The following is a 21,036-nucleotide window of genomic DNA, read 5'->3' on the forward strand; positions in this document are numbered from 1 at the left end:
TAATAATAATAGACATTGGCTCTCATGGTTTCTGAGCTTAACTGATTGGAAGTGTTATCATGTACATTGTTTTGCCTTGGTATAAAAAGATGGGCAAATACAGCAAATATTCTGCTCAATACCACAGATTTACTGGTCAGTTGAGCATGTCCCTTAGTAGCTGGCAATATGTGCATCTCTGACTGCAAGCAGAAGTTGTGGGGGAGCATCATAGCCATGTGTTGAGAGGAATTCTTTGGGGTCTGAATAATTCTTCTCTAGAAATATGGGTGTTTTGTTCAACATCCTTAAACAACCCTTATTCAGGGACCTTTTGAGCAAGATAGGCTACTCGACCGGAAAAAAATGCTGAGGTCATGCATTATCTTGATATGAGATCACCATGTCGTGCACATATAGTTGTGATGCATGCGCCTGGTGTACCCTTATCAGATGCGTGGTCATGATGGGTATACTGGGCTTTGTATATTTTACCCCAGTTTTATTTTGATGGCATGCACTGCTCTCTCACTCAATAATAATAATTATATCCTAGTAGTTATAGGTGCATTAGGAACTATCCCTAAAGATTTGAACAGATGGCTAGTGGAAATAGGCATAAAACCCAATTTAGTACAGCTCTAGAAAACTGTGTTATTAGGGACAGCTAGGATACTTAAGAGGGTTTTTGGCATCTAAGGTTACTTAGAAACTTTTCTTTTCCAACAATCTAATCTGATGTGTGTATATGAATAACAATAAGCCCTTCTACTGTAGGCACAATGCCTGAAATTTGTGGGAAGGGATTAAGTTGATTACATCACACCAGTGTGTAACTGGTACCTATTTAATTGACCCTGAAAGGATGACAGACAAAGCTGACTTAGGCAGAATTTGAACTCAGAACGCAGCGAGAAATTTGATGGATTGAGATGAGGGTAGAACATGATGATAATTTCTAACAAGGACACAAGGCTACAGGGTCAGGACAGCAATTATTCAGTTACATTAATACCATTCTGCTATCAATTGCCCTATAACAAACAATGAAAGGAGTGGGGGAGAAAAATACGACACATACCTTACGAGGATGAATGACAAGTGTTACATGGCAGTTAGATGTTGTAGCAAAATTGCGAAAATCAGAGATTATTTGATCTTGAATCAAAAATCTATTTCCTTGGCTGATATTTGTTCCCATCATGAACTGGATGTTATCAATAACAACATGAGCAATATCATATAAATATACAGCCTGTGACATAGTCTGTAAAAGATAAAACAAAACAAACTTAAGAAAAACCAAAACTAATAGCCATTATGTTATGAGCTAACAAGGGAACCTCTATGTTGGGAGTAGGATGCCCTTCTCTGCATTCAAATTTGCAACTCTTCACTGACAGAAGATGGAACCTTATAACATGGAGGACAAGATAAGGATCAGATCTGTGGCTGGTGCACAAAATGATGACATGGTAGTGTAACAGTAAGGTAAATAGAGTTCTAAAAGTTAAGAGACAGGCTAGGAAAGAAAGTAGGTAGTAGAGAACAATATCATGTAGCTAGATGTTCAATATAATGGATTACTAGGAAGAATGCTTGAAAGAATCAAGATGCTATAGGGAAAAAGTGTATATGGAACAAAATCACACTTCCTCTGAATTAATGCAGAAAACGAAATGGGAAAAGAAGAGCTACAAAAAAGACATAGGACAATGGACAATGAGTTTCTGATATAAGGCTTGCATAAAAATTTCCATGCAAAATGAATATCTTAAGAACATGCTCATGTCTGCAGACATATATTACAACTAAAATAAGGAAAAAATTTCAAATTTTGATGTTTGGTTCCAGGACAGCTCAAACTGAGCAGACCTATGATAAAAGACATTTCAATCATCACCATCTTAACATATTTCTTCTTGAAGATATTATCAAATGTGTCCCTTTTTAGATAGTATTAAGCGAGATCTGCCTGCTATTTATAAAAGTCTGAGTGACCTGGTTAAGAGGGAAAAACTCCAAATAAGAACTGATGTGATAATTTGACAATTCCATCCCTGTATAGATAACAGAAGTAAAAAGGATGATCATAGTAATGATGAATAATTCAATTTTTTGCCAGTACAGAATTGGTTCCCCACAGGTTCTTAAGCATTTGAATTTTACCCTTGATACTAAAAATGTTTCCACCCTAGCTCCATTGTTAACTCAATTTAAAATGGAGGTTTCAAAGAAATTTTAGCTTTAACTTACCTTGATAACTCTCTTAACATCTTCCTGACCAAAAAATGTCATGAAGTATAGGGGAAGTTGGTCAAACTTGTCAGCCCAATTTTCAAATGCATCAAGATTCTTGGCAAGATTTACCCTTTTAAATGCAAATATTTATTAAGGAGTTACTTATCTGATGAACTGAGATCTTTTTATACAGAAGTTTCTTCAATTTCTGAAGGGACAGTCTCCACGCAGTTGCTTGATATAGTTAAAATAGCAAACCAAACCTTATTCGAATGACATTTTACAATCTTAAATTACAAGATAGCAGAAAAAAGAAATAACTAATACACAGGAAAGGGGCACTTCTGGAATATCTTCAATCAGGTCTTCTGAATCAATAATAAATTCAAAATATAAGACAAAAATTCCATTTATAAATTTGATGAAGGATAGACCTAATGTTGCCTCTTCATGACTAAAAGAGGTTAAGGTAGGATTTGAACTCTGACCTCAATGACTATTTAAACAGACCTATGGGTTGGACGATTGTTACCTGAGTGGTGCAAAGGTGTCCTCTGCCAGAAGTAGGGAATCACCAACGAATGGTGGATGCAGTGATGTGCTGTTACAGTGCATGCCCCCACACTACTACTACTACTACTACTACTACACATTTGCAAATTAAAACTTCAAATATTAAGTAAAGCATGACTGTATGTTTTAGAAGTTTATTTCACAACCGTAGAGATCTAGATTCAACCACACTATAAGCATCTTGGAAAAGAGAGTCTATCATAGCTTTGAGGTGACCAAAGTACTTTAAGTGAAATTTCATAAATAGAAAATTGCACAGAAGTCCAATGGACACACGGACACACACACACACACACAAAATACATCAACTATGAAATATGACACTGCTTTATATCTTGATTATGTCTGTTACCTTCCTACTCAAAAGTTGAAAAAAATAAGTACCAGACAAAGTAATGGGATCATTATAATCAATTAACCCTTAAAGGCCCAGCATGACCACAATGATCCAAAGATTGAAACTATTAAAAGAAAGATATGTATATACGCATATCTTTATGTTCTGAGCTAGAATCATCCCCAGAGTAATTTTGCTATTTTATTGTACAGTGTTGATAAAAGTACCAGATTAAGTGTTGAGTGATTGAAGTAATTAACTAAAAGCTATCTAGTATGGTTACAATTCAGTGACTGAAACAGTAACAAAAAAAATATCTTAAAAACTATTGAAATTTATGTTGTGAACTCTTAAACATATAGAAAGTCAATCACAATGACAACAGATATTTTTTTTTGGTTCAAAAACCATCATCATTGTTTTTGTATTCAGTTTTCCATACTAGCATAAATTGTCGAGTACTTTTTGAGACAATGTTTTATTGCTAAATGCCTTTCCAGATGCCAGTAGTTGAAGTTGCCTTCAGTGTACTACTTCTCAAAATTAGGACACACACAAAAGAAAAGTCAAATACATATTCTATTAGGTTGTAAATTACTTGATGTTCCAATTATTGGTGTTTAGCCTCATATCAGCCATGATTGAAAAGACTTATAATCAATGTTGTTGCAGCTTAAGTATAAGAAAACAGGATAGCTTAGAAAATAAATAATTTGGAATAGCCATCAGCACATAAAAAAAAAACACTAAGTTACTTTTAACATAGTTGATGTAAGAAGCTTTAAAATACTAATCTGGTGAAGAATAAAATAAATTCATGGGTAATACTGTTTTATTTTTGGTAAAAGAGGAGATAAGTGCAGACATATTCCAGCCCAATCACAAATTCATCAGTCAAGTAGTGCTAGAATCACCAAGTTTATGTACAAGATTGTTCATTTGGTTGACATTGGGAATATTAATCAATGATTCATTATTATTTTGATTATTTTGGGAAGTTTGGTGAAGTCACTGCTTCACTGATGAGCAAAGTTAACACTGTTGCAAGTATTCTAGGTCTCCTTCCTGCCGCTAACATCAAGGGCCCTGGAAGGGGGCGTAAGAGCTGATATCTCCTCTGACTAAAATAAATAAATATGTAAACACTAATCCTTATCTCTACGTCACTTTCACAACATAAATATTCCTAGGTACTTTTTTTTAACACTAACTACACATATGGTTTTTCATGTAGATCATATCTTTGATCATTATCATTATCATTTAGCATGTGCTTTCCATGCTGGTGGTCACCTAGATAACAGAACCTATCAACTACTTCTAGCTTTCTCCACTGGCATTTGATGGTGTCTATTTTCTATACATCTTTAGTGTTTATTATACCTTCCACACACAAAAACTATTTTCCCTGTTAACATTCCTCTCATATTGCTGTACCACTTATATGTCCAAAACTTACACTGGATACATCTTATGGAGTTTCTGCCTTTTCTACGGATCAAGCAGGGCCATCTACCTGAAGGGATCTGTGATTTGTCTACTTTCCTACTTACTAAGACTTTGATTTTTGCTAGATTAACTCTAAGGCCCTTTGATTGTAGACCTTGCTTCCACACCTGAAATTTCTTCTCAAGTTCTGGTAGTGATACAGCTATAAGAACAGGGTCATCAGCATAGAGGAGCTCCCAGGGACAGCCCATCTTAAATTCCTCTGTCATTGCCTGGAGTACTATATAATAAACAAAAAGGGGCTGAGGGCAGATCTTGGTAAACTCTTACTTGTACCCTATATATATGTATTCTCTAGACGGCTATATATTGATACAATAGTACCTGCTAATCTACCTTTTGTGTCGTGATCCAAACTATGGAACAACAATTACATTATTCTTAAGGCAAGTAACTGTTAAACTATGGAACAAAATCAAAGATATAATTTATTAGAGATACAACATTTATATTATTTGTAAGACTGATAAATAGTTATTTTAAATTGGGGAAACATCATCATCATCATCATTTAACATCCGTTGTCCATGCTGGCATGGGTTGGACAGTTTGGCCAGGGCTGGCAAGTTGGAAGGCTGCACCAGACTCCAGTCTGATTTGGTATGGTTCCTACGGCTGGATGCTCTTCCTAACACCAACCACTCCGAGAGTGTAATGGGTGCTTTTACATGGCACTGGCATGGGTGCCATTTGCATGACACCAGCATCTGCCACAACACCGATTTTACTTGGTTTGATGGGTTTTCTTCTCAAGCACAGCATAATGCTAGGGAAACAAGAGTTTTGTCAAGCATATCAACCCTAGCAGTACTTTCCATGTTTGACACTTATTTTATCAATGTATACCTCAACATCAGATGTTCCTGTCTCACAGCATGAACTTTTATTGGTGTGAACATAAAGATGTAATATATAGTATCGAGTTTTGTTAAAACTTTACTAAAGTAATCATACAGTAGCAGAATAATACTGTACATATCTATAATTTCATACCAGAGATAAGATTATTTCTTGAGAAAGGAAAATAACAATCTGCAAGGTAGAAGAGGTGACAAGTGTATAAAAAGAAATATAACTGTATGCTCAATACTATCAAAGTGGACTTTTACATCATCTAAACAACCAAATGCTTAAAATACAATTTTAAAAGGTATCATGTTATTTCATGCTTCTCTGTAAACTTCTAACCATCTTACAGTTTTCAAAATAACTGGAATTTCCACAGGTAAGGCTTAGAAGTAGAATTCACTTACTGAGAGAACTGCATCAACATGGTTTTTGCTAATCTGACATTATGAATCTCAAAGCTCCCCCATAATGTATTCACCTGAAAATAATTAAAAACTAAGGTCAATGAAGTCAATAAACATGTGGTTCAAATAATTACTTGGCAAACTTATACTTCTGTGTTTTTCATCTATTACACTATTTACAAGTAATTCGAACCTTGAGCTTACCAAAGTCTCAAGAGAGACACTTGATAAGAGGAAGTCATAGGTTTGTATATGGGTATGTATGCATGTGTGTGTACATATTTGTTTCCTTAACACAAATGGCTCTGTCATACAAGTAGAGATGCTTGTTTGCAATCTTTTGTGAAAACATATCCCACCATCCTGCTGTTCAAGTTTGAAAGACTTGGGGAAAGATTAGCTTACTTCAAATCAGGTGAGGTTAGTGACAATAGCATCGGCATGTCAAAAAAATCTACCTCAACAAAATCTCATTTGACCCTTGCAAGATATAAAAAAAAAATGGACATGTCTCTTGACATCTGCAGCACATCCACAGTTTGCAATCAATTCACTGACTAGAATTTCTACCTATTTCTTTTCTGCATATCAAGCTTGCCCATTTTCTTCATGGTAGCAGAGTCCAATGTTCTTTCCTACATTCTATTACTATGCATGCTTGAACACATGTATATGAATAAACTACTTGGAGTGTGGTGGGTTTGTGTTGGCAAAATTGTATGAGTCTCAGAACGATGTCCAAATAAGAAGTTTTTCTGCCTTTCCAGCCTCGTTCATACCCTTCTCTTTATGCGCTGATCATAACCCCTTACTTAGTGCTTTCACTATTCTGTCTATTTCATGTCGTCAAATTCATTCATTTATTCAAGTTCTTCACACAGTCACTTATTTTTATAATTCTATCTTAGATTAACTGACAGAAAACTCTCAGATTTTTCAATTCTATATTACTATTTATCAACATTTGCTGTCTTGTTAAACTATGCTAAAAGTTGAACCTAAGAAGCATCAGTTGTGGTGTGCAAGAGAGACGATTGCACTGGTACGGTCATGTGGCAAGAATGGATGAGGATAGCTGCGTGAAAAAGTGCCACACCCTAGCAGTTGAGGGAACCTGTGGAAGAGGTAGACCCAGGAAGACCTGGGATGAGATGGTGAAGCACAACCTTTGAACATTAGGCCTCACCGAGGCAATGACTTGTGACCAAGACCTTTGGAAATATACAGTGTGTGAGAAGACCCGGCAAGCCAAGTGAGACCATAATCCGAGGCCTCTGCCAGGGGTGTAGCCAGCCCACTTATGCGTACCTTTCCTTCATTGGACACTAAACTCCACTTATGAAGACCTGTTGAGGCAAATGAAATCAAAATCGAACCAAATTCAACGACTGGCACCCATGCCAACCTCTCTTTCATTGGACACTAAACTCGGCTTGCGAAGACCTGTTGGGGCAAGTGAAATCAAAATCGTGATTGAACCAAATTTGATGACTGGCACCTGTGCCAGTGGAGCGCTAAGAGCACCGTCCGAGCATGATCATTGCCAGAGCAGCTGTCTGGCTTCCGAGCCAGTGGCACATAAATAGCACCATTTGAGCATGATTGTTACCAGCGTCGCCTAACTGGCACTTGTGCCGGTGGCACATGAAAAAATATTCGAGTGAGGTCGTTGCCAGTGCCACTAGACTGGCTCCTGTGCAAGCGGCACATAAAAAACACCATTTTGAGCGTGGCCTTTGCCAGTACTGCCTGACTGGCCCTCGTGCTGGTGGCACGTAAAAGCAACCCCTACACTCTAAGAGTGGTTGGCATTAGGAAGGGCATCCAGCTGTAGAAATTCTGCCAGATCAGATTGGAGCTTGGTGCAGCCATCTGGTTCGTCAGTCTTCAGTCAAATCATCCAACCCATGCCAGCATGGAAGGCGGACGTTAAACGATGATGATGATAGTTAAGTTGGTATGCCATTGTAATTGGAATGTGTTGAGAGATGGACAAACAAAAAATACCTTTCTGTATTAGTCCCATCCCTTTACACTATGTTACCCCTCTCAGACCTGGGCCCCTGTGTCTAATTCTACCCTCTATCTGGGCTCCTGAGGAAAAAAATAAACAGTTGCATACACAGGGCACGAGTAATTATTGCCGGCAAACTTATGAACAGAATCACAAAAAAATTCACAATAACAATAATAGGCCTAACTCTCAACTAGTGAGTTTGTTCATTGCAGGCAAACTAATAGACAAACTCACAAAAAAAAAAGAAAAAAAAAGAAAAAGACAGGCTTATCTTTCAACTACTATATTTATTCACTTAAACTGATACTTTTCTCATCATTTTCCATCAACTTCATTGTGTCCTAATCACTTGAATTGTCTATGTAGGGGTAAACTCTTTGAAGAATAAATATCATAATTTCCTCTACTGTAAAGACTAGGACTTACTTGTTTACTAGATTCATCACATGCTTGTTTCATTGCAAAATTCCATTTTTTGACAATTACAAACAAAATAAAATACCTATGAGGAAAATAATTAACAATGAATCATAAACACACTTGACTAAAAAGTTGCAATGTGATCAGTTGTCTCTTTTCAGTATTTTATCTTCTTTTTCAAAGTGTGTTGTGCATAACTGTTTTGATAGGAATCTGGTAGAGTTTACATTTAGGCTATTTCTGCTATATCGAGAATTCTAGAAGGTTCCTCCTCAAATCAACACCAGTACTAAGCCTATGTGTCTTTTATTGTCTTCAGAATAAAAAAAAATTGAAGTCAACCCAGGTGCAATTTGAATTTAGAAAGTAAAGAGACGTAATTAAACACCATAATCAAATAATCTCCCTAATACTCTATCAATCTACTAAAGTTCTTGAATTGTAGAATAGCTCAATTAAGAAAACATACCCCTTGCATACAAAGGTCCAAAGAATATTCACTCATGAAAGTGGTCTTCCCAGCACCAGTTGTTCCTGTAAATACTGTAAGTTCTCCTCGACGATGACCTTTCAGCAGTTTATTTAGAGGAAGAAATTTCTTCCACTGTAAATAGATATAAACGTTTAAGAAAAAAATAAAATAAGTATTTGTGTATTTTAGATGTGAAAAGAATTGCTGACTATTCTGAAAAAAATAGAAGAAGTCTTCACAAGTACAACTGTCATCATCATCATCACCATCATCGTTTAACGTCCGCTTTGTATTTATATTTAAGTGTTTATATATTCATGAATCTTAATGTGGTTGTAAATTTTTTATATATTTATGAATTTTTATATGTATATGTGTCTGTAAATTCTTATAAATCTTATCATAATTCATATATGTGAATGCATCTGTGTACATTGTATACCGTGGAGAATTTCGATAATCTCAAATGGATTGATTGAATATATACACCAACTTGTTTCTCTCCTTATTAATTTCATATTCCTGAAGCTCCATTGGAGTGCTACTTGGTTGAGCTGTATAAACTGGATAACTATACCATTTATTTCTTCATTATATATATCATCATCATCATCGTTTAACGTCCGTTGGACGATTTGACTGAGGACTGGTGAAACCGGGTGGCAACACCAGGCTCCAATCTAAATTTGGCAGAGTTTCTACAGCTGGATGCCCTTTCTAACGCCAACTACTCAGAGAGTGTAGTGGGTGCTTTTACGTGTCACCTGCACGAAGGCCAGTCAGGCGATACTGGCAATGGCCACGCTCGAAATGGTGTCTTTTATGTGCCACCCGCACAAGAGCCAGTCCAGGGGCACTGGCAGCGATCTCACTTGGCTTGCCGGGTCTACTCACGCACAGCACATTTCCAAAGGTCTCGGTCAGTAGTCATCGCCTCGGTGAGGCCCAATGTACGAAGGCCTTGCCTCACCACCTCAGCCCAGGTCTTCCTGGGCCTACCTCTTCCACGGGTTCCCTCAACTGTTAGGGTGTGGCACTTTTTCACGCAGCTATCCTCATCCATTCTCACCACATGTCCATACCAGCGCAATCGTCTCTCTTGCACACCACAACTGATGCTTCTAATGTTCAGCTTTTCTCTCAAGATACTTACACTCTGACGGGTATTCACATTGACATTACACATCCAACGGAGCATACTGGCTTCATTCCTTGCGAGCTTACGCATGTCCTCAGCAGTTACAGCCCATGTTTCACTGCCATGTAGCATGGCTGTTCGTACACATGCGTCATACAGTCTGCCTTTTACTCTGAGTGAGAGTCCCTTTGTCGCCAGCAGAGGTAAGAGCTCTCTAAACTTTGCCCAGGCTATTCTTATTCTAGCAGCTACACTTTCAGCGCACCCACCCCCACTACTAACTTGGTCACCCAGATAGCGGAAGCTATCGACTACCTCTAGTTTTTCTCCCTGGAATGAGATAGAAGTTATTTCCTGTTTGTTTACAGTCTTTATTGCACCTGAACATCTGCCACATACAAAATCTAACTTCCTAGTTAACCTGCCTTTGATATTGCTGCACCTCTTATGTGTCCATAGCTTGCACCGGGTACATCTTATAGAGTTACTACCTACTCCTTTTCTACATACTGAGCAGGGCCATCTACCTGAAGGGGTTTGTGTTTTATCTACCTTCCTACTTATTAGGATTTTGGTTTTAGCTAGGTTGACTCTAAGGCCCTTTGATTCTAGTCCTTGCTTCCACACCTGAAACTTCTCCTCTAGTTCTGATAGTGACTCCGCAATTAGTGCAAGGTCATCAGCATAGAGGAGCTCCCAGGGGCAACCTGTCTTGAACTCCTCTGTGATTGCCTGGAGGACTATGATAAATAGGAGGGGGCTGAGGACGGAACCTTGGTGGACCCCTACCTCTACCCGGAATTCATTACTGTACTCATTTCCAACCCTCACCTTACTGGCAGCATCTCTGTACATGGCTCACACAGCTCTCACTAACCATTCTTCTATCCCACATTTCCTCATTGACCACCAGATAAGGGATTGGAGGACCCTGTCAAAGGCTTTCTCCATGTCAACGAAAGCCAGGTACAGAGGTTTATCCTTGGCTAGGTATTTCTCCTGCAGCTGTCTTACTAGAAATAAGGCATCAGTAGTGCTTTTACCTGGCACGAACCCAAACTGCATCTCATCTAAATTGATTCGCTCCCTAATTAGTTGGGCTATGACCCTCTCCGTAACTTTCATAACCTGATCTAACAGCTTGATGCCTCTGTAATTATTTGTATCTAAAGCGTCACCTTTACCTTTGTAGCAGTTGACTATGGTGCTGCTACACCAGTCATTGGGTATGACTCTGTCGTGTAACACCTGGTTCGTAATACGGGTGACTAGGTTGGAGCGAACACTGCCAGATATTTTGAGCATCTCTGCAGTAATTCCTGATGGGCCGGGGGCTTTCCCTGTCTTCATACTCTTAATTGCTTTATCTACCCTGGTACTATCAACTCGGATAGCTGGTCCCTCTGTTGGGTCGACATACGGCAGGCTCTCTTTCTCCCATTCATTCTCTTTATTAAGCAATCTATCATAGTGGCATCTCCAGACCTCTTTCTTTGCATCCTCATTTAGTGCAAGTGTACCATCATCCATGCGAACACATTTCTCTCCTACGACATCACTATTTTCTCTCCTACACTGTCTTGCAACACAAAATACCTCGAGTTTTTGGTCCTCACGGCGCAGAACATTGGCAAATCTTTTCTTATCTGCTTCCCCTCTGGCTAAATAAACCTGTCGCCTAGCCTCCCTTCTGGCACATTGGTACAATTCCCTGCTACCACCGTTCTTCCAGTCCTTACAAGCCTATATATATATGAGTAAACGTAAGGACAAGCAAGTTAGACAAGTCAATATACACAGAATATTAAATACATTTAATACAAACCTTAATTCCTGTGATTTCCTCATTCTGAGCAAGTTCAAAATAGACATTGTTCCGGAGTTGAGAGAAAGAAACAATAGAATCTGGGCTTGCTGGAATAGCGGAGTTTAATATTTTACTCATATTCATTTTATCTTGGAGAACCTTAACAGCTGATGGGGCTTCTGAAGGTCTGAATAAAGAGAGTTGTTTATCAAGTTTATTTCAATTATCCAAGTACATCGGTTTATTAATGATTACAATTATTATGCTATAGTTGTGTAGGGTCAGGTCAAATAGGAGTCAGTCTCTAAATACTTGCAAAGTGGACTCTCCTAAGGGTCAGGGTCGGTGTGAAACTGGATAATGGATTAAACATATCACCCAAGAACAGTCCATTTGATAAATTACCTTACAGCTTTGTCTACCTAATTTTTCTCACAAAACTTGGGTTGAGCAACGGTCATAGTAGAGACTTGCCCAAAATGTTATGCAGAAAGAACAAAACTGGAAAAAGAATCATACCTACACCCATGCTTGCACAAATCATACAAATAAGTTATTTTGGTAAAATTTTCCAGAAATAGATCATGAAATGGTTGCTATTGTTGTTTAACCCCAGGTCAACTCAAATAAAGCAGACCTGTGTTCTAAAACATTTCAGCTTTCAGTAGAGTGTGATGAGGGGGATTTGGCTGCTATTTGTAGTGCCTGCATAGAAGTTCCCTCACTGGCTGGATGAAGTTGAATGTTTTATAAACTTAATAATCTAATTAAATTCAAATATAATATATAGCTTTTATCCTTACCTGATAATAAAACAGCGATGCTCATTCAACTTTTTAGCAAACTGCTTTGCATTTTGCCAAGAACACAAATCTGTTCCAAGCCATAAGATAACTTTCTTAAATCTCTCTAGCAACGGCAGAATCTAATAAAACATGAAAATTAACTCAATTTTCACAAGTATAAAATTTTTTTAATTTTGAAATTTCAATCTTGTTACATAAATCATATATGAAAAGTCAGAGGGAAATGGGCAATATCCATGATCCTATTGAGAGTTTCCAAGACTAATGACCAAAGATTTCACGAGTTAAAAGGCAACAATTCAAGTCTCCTAACCATGAAAAGAGACAGTCCTTCCTATGAGCTTTCATATAATTTCCATCTACCATTTTCTACTCATAAAGATTCTGTGTTGACATTGAAACAATTACAATGTGGAAGAGTTATGATAATTATTTAGAACACACATATGCAGTGAAATATTGTAGGTGTCTAAGTTGTAGATGTACAAAATTTGACACTTGATGTTCATTGGTTCTTCCACTAGTTTTAATAATTAGACTGCAGACATGCTGGTGAATTGCATTCAAATATTTAGTTCATCATTCTGATCCAAGAATTTATTTCAGTCTAATGCTTTGAACTGCTATGTTATGGAATGAAAAGGTACAACACTGGTTTCAATAGATGTAAACAAACACACACACACACACACACACACAAATAAAGTTTCTGCCTTCCAACTTCCACTCATAAAGTGCTTTTAGAAGTGCACTGTGTTGCAAGCATTTTCACTGTGTCTATAGTATGATTTGATTAACATTGTTTCTCTATGTTACAGCACAGTCTTATCAAAAATGTTCCTGTTATATCCATCCACTTTCTTATTTAGCTCTAACAAAAGATACTTGACCAATGTTCCTTGTAGTAGGACAGAACCTAGAACAAGATGTGCTTAAGAAATTTAACCACATGGCTATTCATGGGCTTATCAGAAAATAAAGTGAATATAACAATATGTGTTTCAAATGGCTATCATGACTATTCCACAACGAAAATTATAAATTAAGGAAAAAAAAAAAAAAAAAAAAAAAGGCAAGTATCTTTGATCATTGGCCTTGGGTTGATGACTTAAGCTTTGTGCATAAAATTTGGCAAATGGAAACAGTTTAGAAACCCATATCATCTTTCATTTTTTAAATGGACAACAAACAGATTGTAAACAAATAATCCATCCACAAAATGTTTTAGTGGAAATGTTATGGTTAGAATTCATGTGAATATAGTACATGCTGCGACACACTTGAAACCTCATCTCAATGTTTAGGTTGCAGAAAATCCATTTGTACATGCTTTGTCTAATGATTCACTTTTGTACAGTCAAAGCTCCTTTAAGCAAGCAGTCAATCGCCATGATGAGTGTTCTAGCCATTTTATTATTTTATTGAAAATTACGATCATTTGATGCATCTACATATTAAAATTTATGTTTCTGCCAGGCGTTAGACAATGGGACAGAAAAGAATTACCACTGCAAACATTGAGCTTAACAAGTGAAATTTGTGATGTCAATTGACCAGAGGATTCAAATGGCCATAATGGCAGCTTGTTCAAAAGAGTTTTGACCCTCCAAAACTGAATCATCATCTGGAACCTGAAATTATTGAGTGAATTTTTAAAAGTTGTGATATTCAAGTTTGCTTTATTACATCTGTTTACACCTAGGTGTGATTTGCATCTATTCCCTTACCAGGTTGATACAACATGTACCAGATACCATACTGAACTCAAAATACTAGACTAAAAGCCATGATAGTAGTGCTCCAGTATGGCTGTAATCAAATGACTGAAACCAGTAAAAGATACTTAATTATGAATTCTCTACAGAACATACCAAGAAACTGATCAACAAGCTATACACCCAATGGAGCCACACATGCTGTGGTTCTTCTACGACAAAAAGAATTTCTGTCAAGACCAGAAAATCAAGTCCCAGAACAACAGGTGACTTGCTGCCTCACTCAAGGACATGTTCAGAGTTATGCAGATGAAATTTCCAGTGACAATCATGGTCTTCAGTGTTATCAGCAGTGAATGTGAAGCCACGCTACCCCACTTCTTCTCTGAGAGCCACAGGCTAAACACCAACAACTATAACTATGTTCTGGGTGAGGTGGTGAAGCCCTGTGTTGACTGGATAGCTGCATAGAGGCTGTACATGTGGCAGCAAAACTCTGCGTCCTTTCACATTAGCTGGAAGACTCAAGAGTTGGCTGTTGGAGAATTTCTTTGATCACACAGCACCAGACATTTGGCCTCCCAATTTGCCTAACTGTAAACTCCCTTGACTTCTTTATGGTGTGGTAGAATGAGAGCCCAACAAATCCAGCTGCAACACGAAGGACGAGCTCAGGGCAAGGATTACCAGGACCTTCAGGGACCTAAAATGGGAGATAATGACGAAGGCCTGTGGCCAGTTCCAAGGTTGCCTGGAGGCTGTCAACAAGGCTAAAGGCAGGTTCACTGAGTGACACTGACAGAACATCAGGATGAAAAATTGACCCAAATTTCACGAATATATCTCATGAAATAAAAACACTATTTTATTTTTTCCTGAGACAGTCATGGAAAATGTAATATTGCCTGCAGGAGTTGAATGCTGCATTTCATGTAAACTGCATAGCTGCACTGATGTACTAATAACTTATCAATGAGAATCCTAGTCCATCACAGTACACACACACACACACACACACACACACACACACACATAAGCGCAGTATCGTTGAATGCTAATGAGGATCTGGTTTTGATCTCATTGCATGACATCCTGGGTGAGTAGCATTTTCTTTTATCTCAAGTTGACCCATATCTTGTGAAATAAATTGGGTAGTTGGAAACTGCACAGAAGTCTGTCAAATAGATTGTACCAGTAATTGATAAGTCCAATCTTGTCTGATAGTGTCATGCTGATTCCATCCAATAATTACATTAAGGATCCATGTGTTTGTGACATATTCAGTTACTTGCATACTAATTCATTAAGACTGGTAGTTTAGTCCAACTGAATAATCATGAACAAAAACTGTGATGACCAACTATTTCATATATATGTAATCATCATCATTATCCATTAACATCCATGTTTCTTGCTGGCATGGGCTGGACAGTTTGACAGGATCTCATAGGCCCAAGGACTGTATTGTGCAATCTCTACTTTCTGATGCCAACCAATTTAAAGTACTTATTGGGTGCCTTTCTCAAGCCACCACCAATAATGAGGTTTCTATGCAACTAGCAAACCTAAAAAACCTAGATGTTATTAATGGGGAATGTAAAATTCTAATTTGGCTTTCTTGAATTGTCAAAATGAGTAAGTGAATGTTTCAAAACAGTCCAACTTCATGCCAACATGAAAGATGGATGTTAAAAGATGAAGAAGATGATTAATTAAATCCAGAATATACTTTATTATATGATAATGAAATGATACATATAAAACTTGAAACTCTCTGTAAATTATTAAAAAAATCAATTTTTTCTTATTTTGAAAACTTTTCTGAAGATGGAATTTCTAATGTTTAAAACATAAGTCCCTGGCAGGAAAAAAAAACAAAAAAACAAAAAACAATGTTTGTTGTTGAAGGTATCACTTATTTCGGTAATTCTGGAGTCAAGATATATTTTTACATGCACTTATTGCTTACTTCCCATACTGGTAAATATACCTCATTCTTCTTCTCTTGTCTGAGGAAGAATGTTTGCAAGAAATGGATGTCACGATTTTGTGCTTTATTATCTTGATATTCATTCATCAGACACGGACTTATACAGTTTCCATGTACAAAATCTCACTCACAAACTTTTGTTGAAGTCAAAAAAAAAAAGAAAAACCCATTTGCTGAAAGTAGTGCAGCAGGATTAACAAATAAAAGAGAGATGATTAATGAAACTAAATGTAATAGGGATAGAATAATAGAATAAAAAGGGATTTAAAGCTACAAAGAAAAATGCTGGTCAGTCTACTGTTTAGCCTCAGGTGACTTTTATTCAGACATTGTGCTTAGGTCAACATTATGCTATGTGTGCCTACATTTTCAAAATGCTATGATGGGATATGAAAGAGATTTGGCTATTATTTGTAGTCGGTTGAACCATTTAGTTGGCACTTGTAGTTAATTGTTATTTCTATAGTGGTTGAAAGTAATTAGTATGAAAGTGAAAACAAATAGCAAACCTCAACAGGAAGGACCATTCCTCTTTTGGGGAGAGCCAGTGAAGGTATCTGAGTTATTTGATAAACAGCCATTGCCTCCATTTCAGAAGAAGTTAATATGACCTCTGTATTATGTCTTTCTTTTGACGTACTCAAACCAAACAAACCAGAGATTGTGGTTCTTCACACAAGAAGGTAAAATAAATGTAAGAAGTACATTTAGAATGATAGAATGATGACAATGATGATGCTAACAACATTAATAAAAATAATAATGATACAATAAAGACTTATTCATATTACATAGGCAATAGGCCTCAAATTTTGGATAGGATTAATTACATCACCCTTAGTACTTACTGGTATTGGAAGTTTTACATGGAGCAGGTAAACATGAAGAAAAACACCCCTAATATTGAAATAAATTACTCTGCTCGGAAGGAGAGTCACCTGTGCTTTTTTATTAGAGGTCGAGCTCAATAGGTGAATCACACAGCTCCTGTTAACCTGACTTCAAAAGACACATGTTCTCTGGCTTACAGGTACATGTTCCTAATAGGCCTATTAAACTAGACCAGGGATGGGGAACCTTTTTGTGCATGAAGGCTACCCTTTAATTCATCATCCCTCATAGTAATTACATCTAATAGTAATTACCCAACCTTCAAGGCTCTTCTCACAGCTATCTCATGTTCAAAAATTATACAGGTATTTAAAAAAAAATTCATTCAATAAATAATGTTTTTACATTATGTATACATTAATAGCGAATTAAAACTTAAAAGAGGAAGTGAGAGACTTTGCAAATGAAAATGGAATATGCTGCAGTGAATGCAATGAATATTTAAATTTGTGATGAACTGGACTCAGTGAATATTTAAATATGCAAGAAATTGGAGTTTAAAAAATTCAATAAACTTGAGAAATCAAAATTATAGGAAATTTCTTAGAACATGAATTTATAAAAATATTTCCAGACGGTCAACCACTAATAATTGCTTTCTTTTAGTACTTTTAGTAATTGTTACATAACTAATTAGTAAGCAGCTTTCTCCATTATAGCACAGATGAATTTGTAATGTTGGCACAAAGTAACTTGAATGGGAAGTAAAGTTTATATACTATGTATATACCAAATTCATCCTGGTATCTACACAAATTTATTTTGCCAACCCAAGATGGATGAAAGGTGAAGTCAACACCAGTGGGTTTCTGCAAATTGGAATTCACATGAACTTTAACTAAAAACCATTCCATCTGGTGCTACTGATTCTGCCATCCAGCACCTTCAAAATAAAAGTTATTGTAACATAGATAATAAGACACTCGTTTGAGAAGCAAGGTAGAACCAATTACATCTGACTGTTATTGTATTTTACTGATGACTAGAACACTGATAAGTTAGAAATAGCAGCCAACTCCTCTTGCCAAATGAAAAGAAAAAACATATCAGATAATATAGTTCTCATATCCAATGTCAAAAAAAGACAGGATGATCACAGTAGGAACACCTTTTATCACAGATCTGATTACACAGAACTGAGTTTGGATTAAACAATAGATTTTAAAAGTTGGCTACAAAAAAATTTAAAGCGAAATGCAAAAAGATAGTGAAATAAATAAGAAAATGTAACAAAAAAATAAGTAAAATTTGAATGGCATTTTAAAAAATAGACTGGTTCAACATGAGTTCTCTGAAAGGATTCTGCAACTCCAATGTATCTTAACAGCATTTAATACAAAAATTTCACTTCATACAAAATTATATTCACCATTTTCAAAATACTAAATCTAATTTTTATGAAGAAATTCTTTCTCAAAAACAATTTTTGTTTTATTTTATATCTAGATCACTGAGGTTTTATTCAAAATACAAGTTCTGCAACACAGATTTGGGAACCACTGGATTAGCTTAATCACGTGCGTTTAACCGTGTGGTAGAGTTGTTGCATAATATCACATAGAGCGGGCAGCAAGTTCAGCAAAAAGATGACAGCTAATGGTATCCCATAGAAGGTTGCTAACTCAAACTAGACTAGAGAGGAATGAAGCTAGTATGCTCTGTTGGATGCGTAACATCAGTGTGCATGTACAACGAAATGTAAGTTTGCAGAGAGAAAAGTTGGGCATAAGAGGAACCAGATGCAGCATGCAAGAGAGAAGACTATGTTGGTTTGGACATGTGAAGACAGCTGTGTGAAGAAGTGCCAATCGCTAAAAATAGGTGGAACCTGCAGAAGAGGAAGACATGGGATGAAGTAGTAAGTACTGATCTCAGGACATTGGGATCTCATGGAGGAGATGACAATGGACCAAGATGTCTGGTGATATGAGGTTCTTGAGAAGACCTGCTCACTTCAGCAAAACGGAGTTGTGTGTTCCACATAAAAATTTTCCAACAAACCAATTTACATTTCCTCTTCCTCACATTTCATGCACTTGTGTTTATCTCTCACTCACGAATCTTGTTCTCACTACCCTGATCACTGTCTCATTGCTATCCTAATGCCCCCCCCCCCCACACCTTTTCTATATACCCAGGTTTTACCAGTCACTGTATTCCCCACCCACAATTCATTGTGCCTTTGGTAATACTTAACTATCCCATTTATATTCTGATTCTTGTACCTAGAGAGTATGCTCTGGCACTTTGCCACTATCTATCTCTTGCCCTACTCTACCATCCCATTTATATTCTGATCTCTGTAGCTTGAGGGCACGTCCTGGCACTTCATCACCATCTCTCTCCCGCACTCTCTCTCATTCTTGATTACTCACTCACTCTCTGTCTCTCTCTCTCTCTCTCTGACTGGGTAACCATGTATCTTCTCTCCAGCAAGATACTTGTTTCTTTCCTTCTGTCACACTCTAACTTCTCATCATCTGGCATAAGGCCATGTCCCCCCTCACACACACACACACAAAGATCTTTGATGTGCAAGCTACTTGGTGAGCCTGTTAGTGCTGGTGCCACATAAAAAAAAACATCCCGTCTACACTGTAAAGTGATTGGTGTTTGAAAGAGTATCCAGCCGTAAAAAGTATGCCAAAACAGACCTCACCAGTGCTGCAGCCACTTAAAAAACACCCAGTCCACACTGTAAAGTGGTTAATGTTAGGAAGGGCATCCAGCTCCAAAAATCATACCATTACAGACGGTGAAGCCTAGTGCAGTCTTCTGCCTAGACAGCTCCTGTGCTCCTGTCAAACCACCAACTCATGCTAGCATGGAAAACAGATTTTAAATGATGACGATGAAGGTAGTTTTTCAGAGGATCATTAAATGGTATGATATAATATTTCTTACAATGAAATAACATAATTTCATGGAAAACTTAAAACAAACAACACTGCATGACAGTGATACTCATTTTACAACCATTACTTGATATCAAGACAAGGATATACACAAATAAGCACACACACATACATAGGCTTCTCTCAGTTTCCATCTACTAAATCCACTCATAAGGCCTAAGGTTATAACAATATACTTGCTCAAGTTGCAGTGCTGTGGGACTGAACTCAAAATCATATGGTTGCAAAGTGAACTTCTTAACCACACAGCCTTGTGTGTGTGTGTGTGTGTGTGTGTGTGTAAAGAGAGAGAGAGAAAACAAGAGAGGTGGTGGTGTGCTTCATTTATTGCTTGGGTGGTGGCAGTGGCCATCACCATCTATTTATTGTGTGCCTTTAGCAGAGTTTCTTGCCTCAAAAAGCAGAACCAGTTGAAAAAGACATGTTTTTTTGCTTTATACGAAGAAAAAGAAACAACTTTTTATGAAAAGAAATTAATATTTTACCTTGGAATTAAGGATTCATTTAGGTCCTCTGTGAGCCCATCTTTGTCTGTGACAAAACTAAGCAACTTAAGTTGGCTTATCTCAAAGTTTTCATTATAAGATGGAAATATCAAAGCATTTCTTGCCTCATCATAGCAAACTCCAAATTTTGATAATGTTGCTGTCTGTAAGAGCTGGTGATTAGAAAACATGTAAAAGTATATAATTTACCTAAATCAATTACAAACTTCACCTTATTGGCTTTAAAATAAAAAAAGAAAAAAAAGAAAGGGGATGGACACTAGACAAAGTAGTTCTAGATATAAAGACAGGATGATCATGCCTGGAGCATCTTTGATCTCAACTCTTTGATCAGGGCTGATCTAAGGTTAAACAACAAGAAGGACACATTGGATAATGCAGTCTTGAATACACTAAGTCTAAGAAGAGACTGGAAATATCTTTGATTTTAAGCTTCTTCAGTCAGAATTACCCTAGGATTAAACAAC

At 37.0% G+C, this 21,036-nt stretch overlaps 1 protein-coding gene across 9 annotated transcripts in view; it reads right to left on the bottom strand.

Annotated features, from left to right (window-relative positions):
* Window positions 1-21,036, bottom strand: part of LOC106882273 (twinkle mtDNA helicase) — a 100,555-nt gene that overhangs the window by 15,720 nt on the left and 63,799 nt on the right. For 6 of the 9 annotated variants that reach the window (XM_089338711.1, XM_052975583.2, XM_014932890.3 and 3 more), the window contains exons 5-12: window positions 20,549-20,721; window positions 16,767-16,926; window positions 12,550-12,671; window positions 11,765-11,933; window positions 8,799-8,933; window positions 5,893-5,966; window positions 2,236-2,350; window positions 1,061-1,246 (exon numbers count right to left, since the gene is read on the bottom strand). In XM_089338711.1, the coding sequence (XP_089194837.1) occupies window positions 1,061-1,246; window positions 2,236-2,350; window positions 5,893-5,966; window positions 8,799-8,933; window positions 11,765-11,933; window positions 12,550-12,671; window positions 16,767-16,926; window positions 20,549-20,721 (1,134 nt within the window). The remainder of the gene's footprint in view (window positions 1-1,060; window positions 1,247-2,235; window positions 2,351-5,892; window positions 5,967-8,798; window positions 8,934-11,764; window positions 11,934-12,549; window positions 12,672-16,766; window positions 16,927-20,548; window positions 20,722-21,036) is intronic. The other 3 variants (XM_089338716.1, XM_089338715.1, XM_089338713.1) reach the window with 2 other exon arrangements.

The sequence above is a fragment of the Octopus bimaculoides genome, chromosome 21 (assembly GCF_046866305.1).
Source record: "Octopus bimaculoides isolate indiv1 chromosome 21, ASM4686630v1, whole genome shotgun sequence".
NCBI classification, from domain to species: domain Eukaryota; kingdom Metazoa; phylum Mollusca; class Cephalopoda; order Octopoda; family Octopodidae; genus Octopus; species Octopus bimaculoides.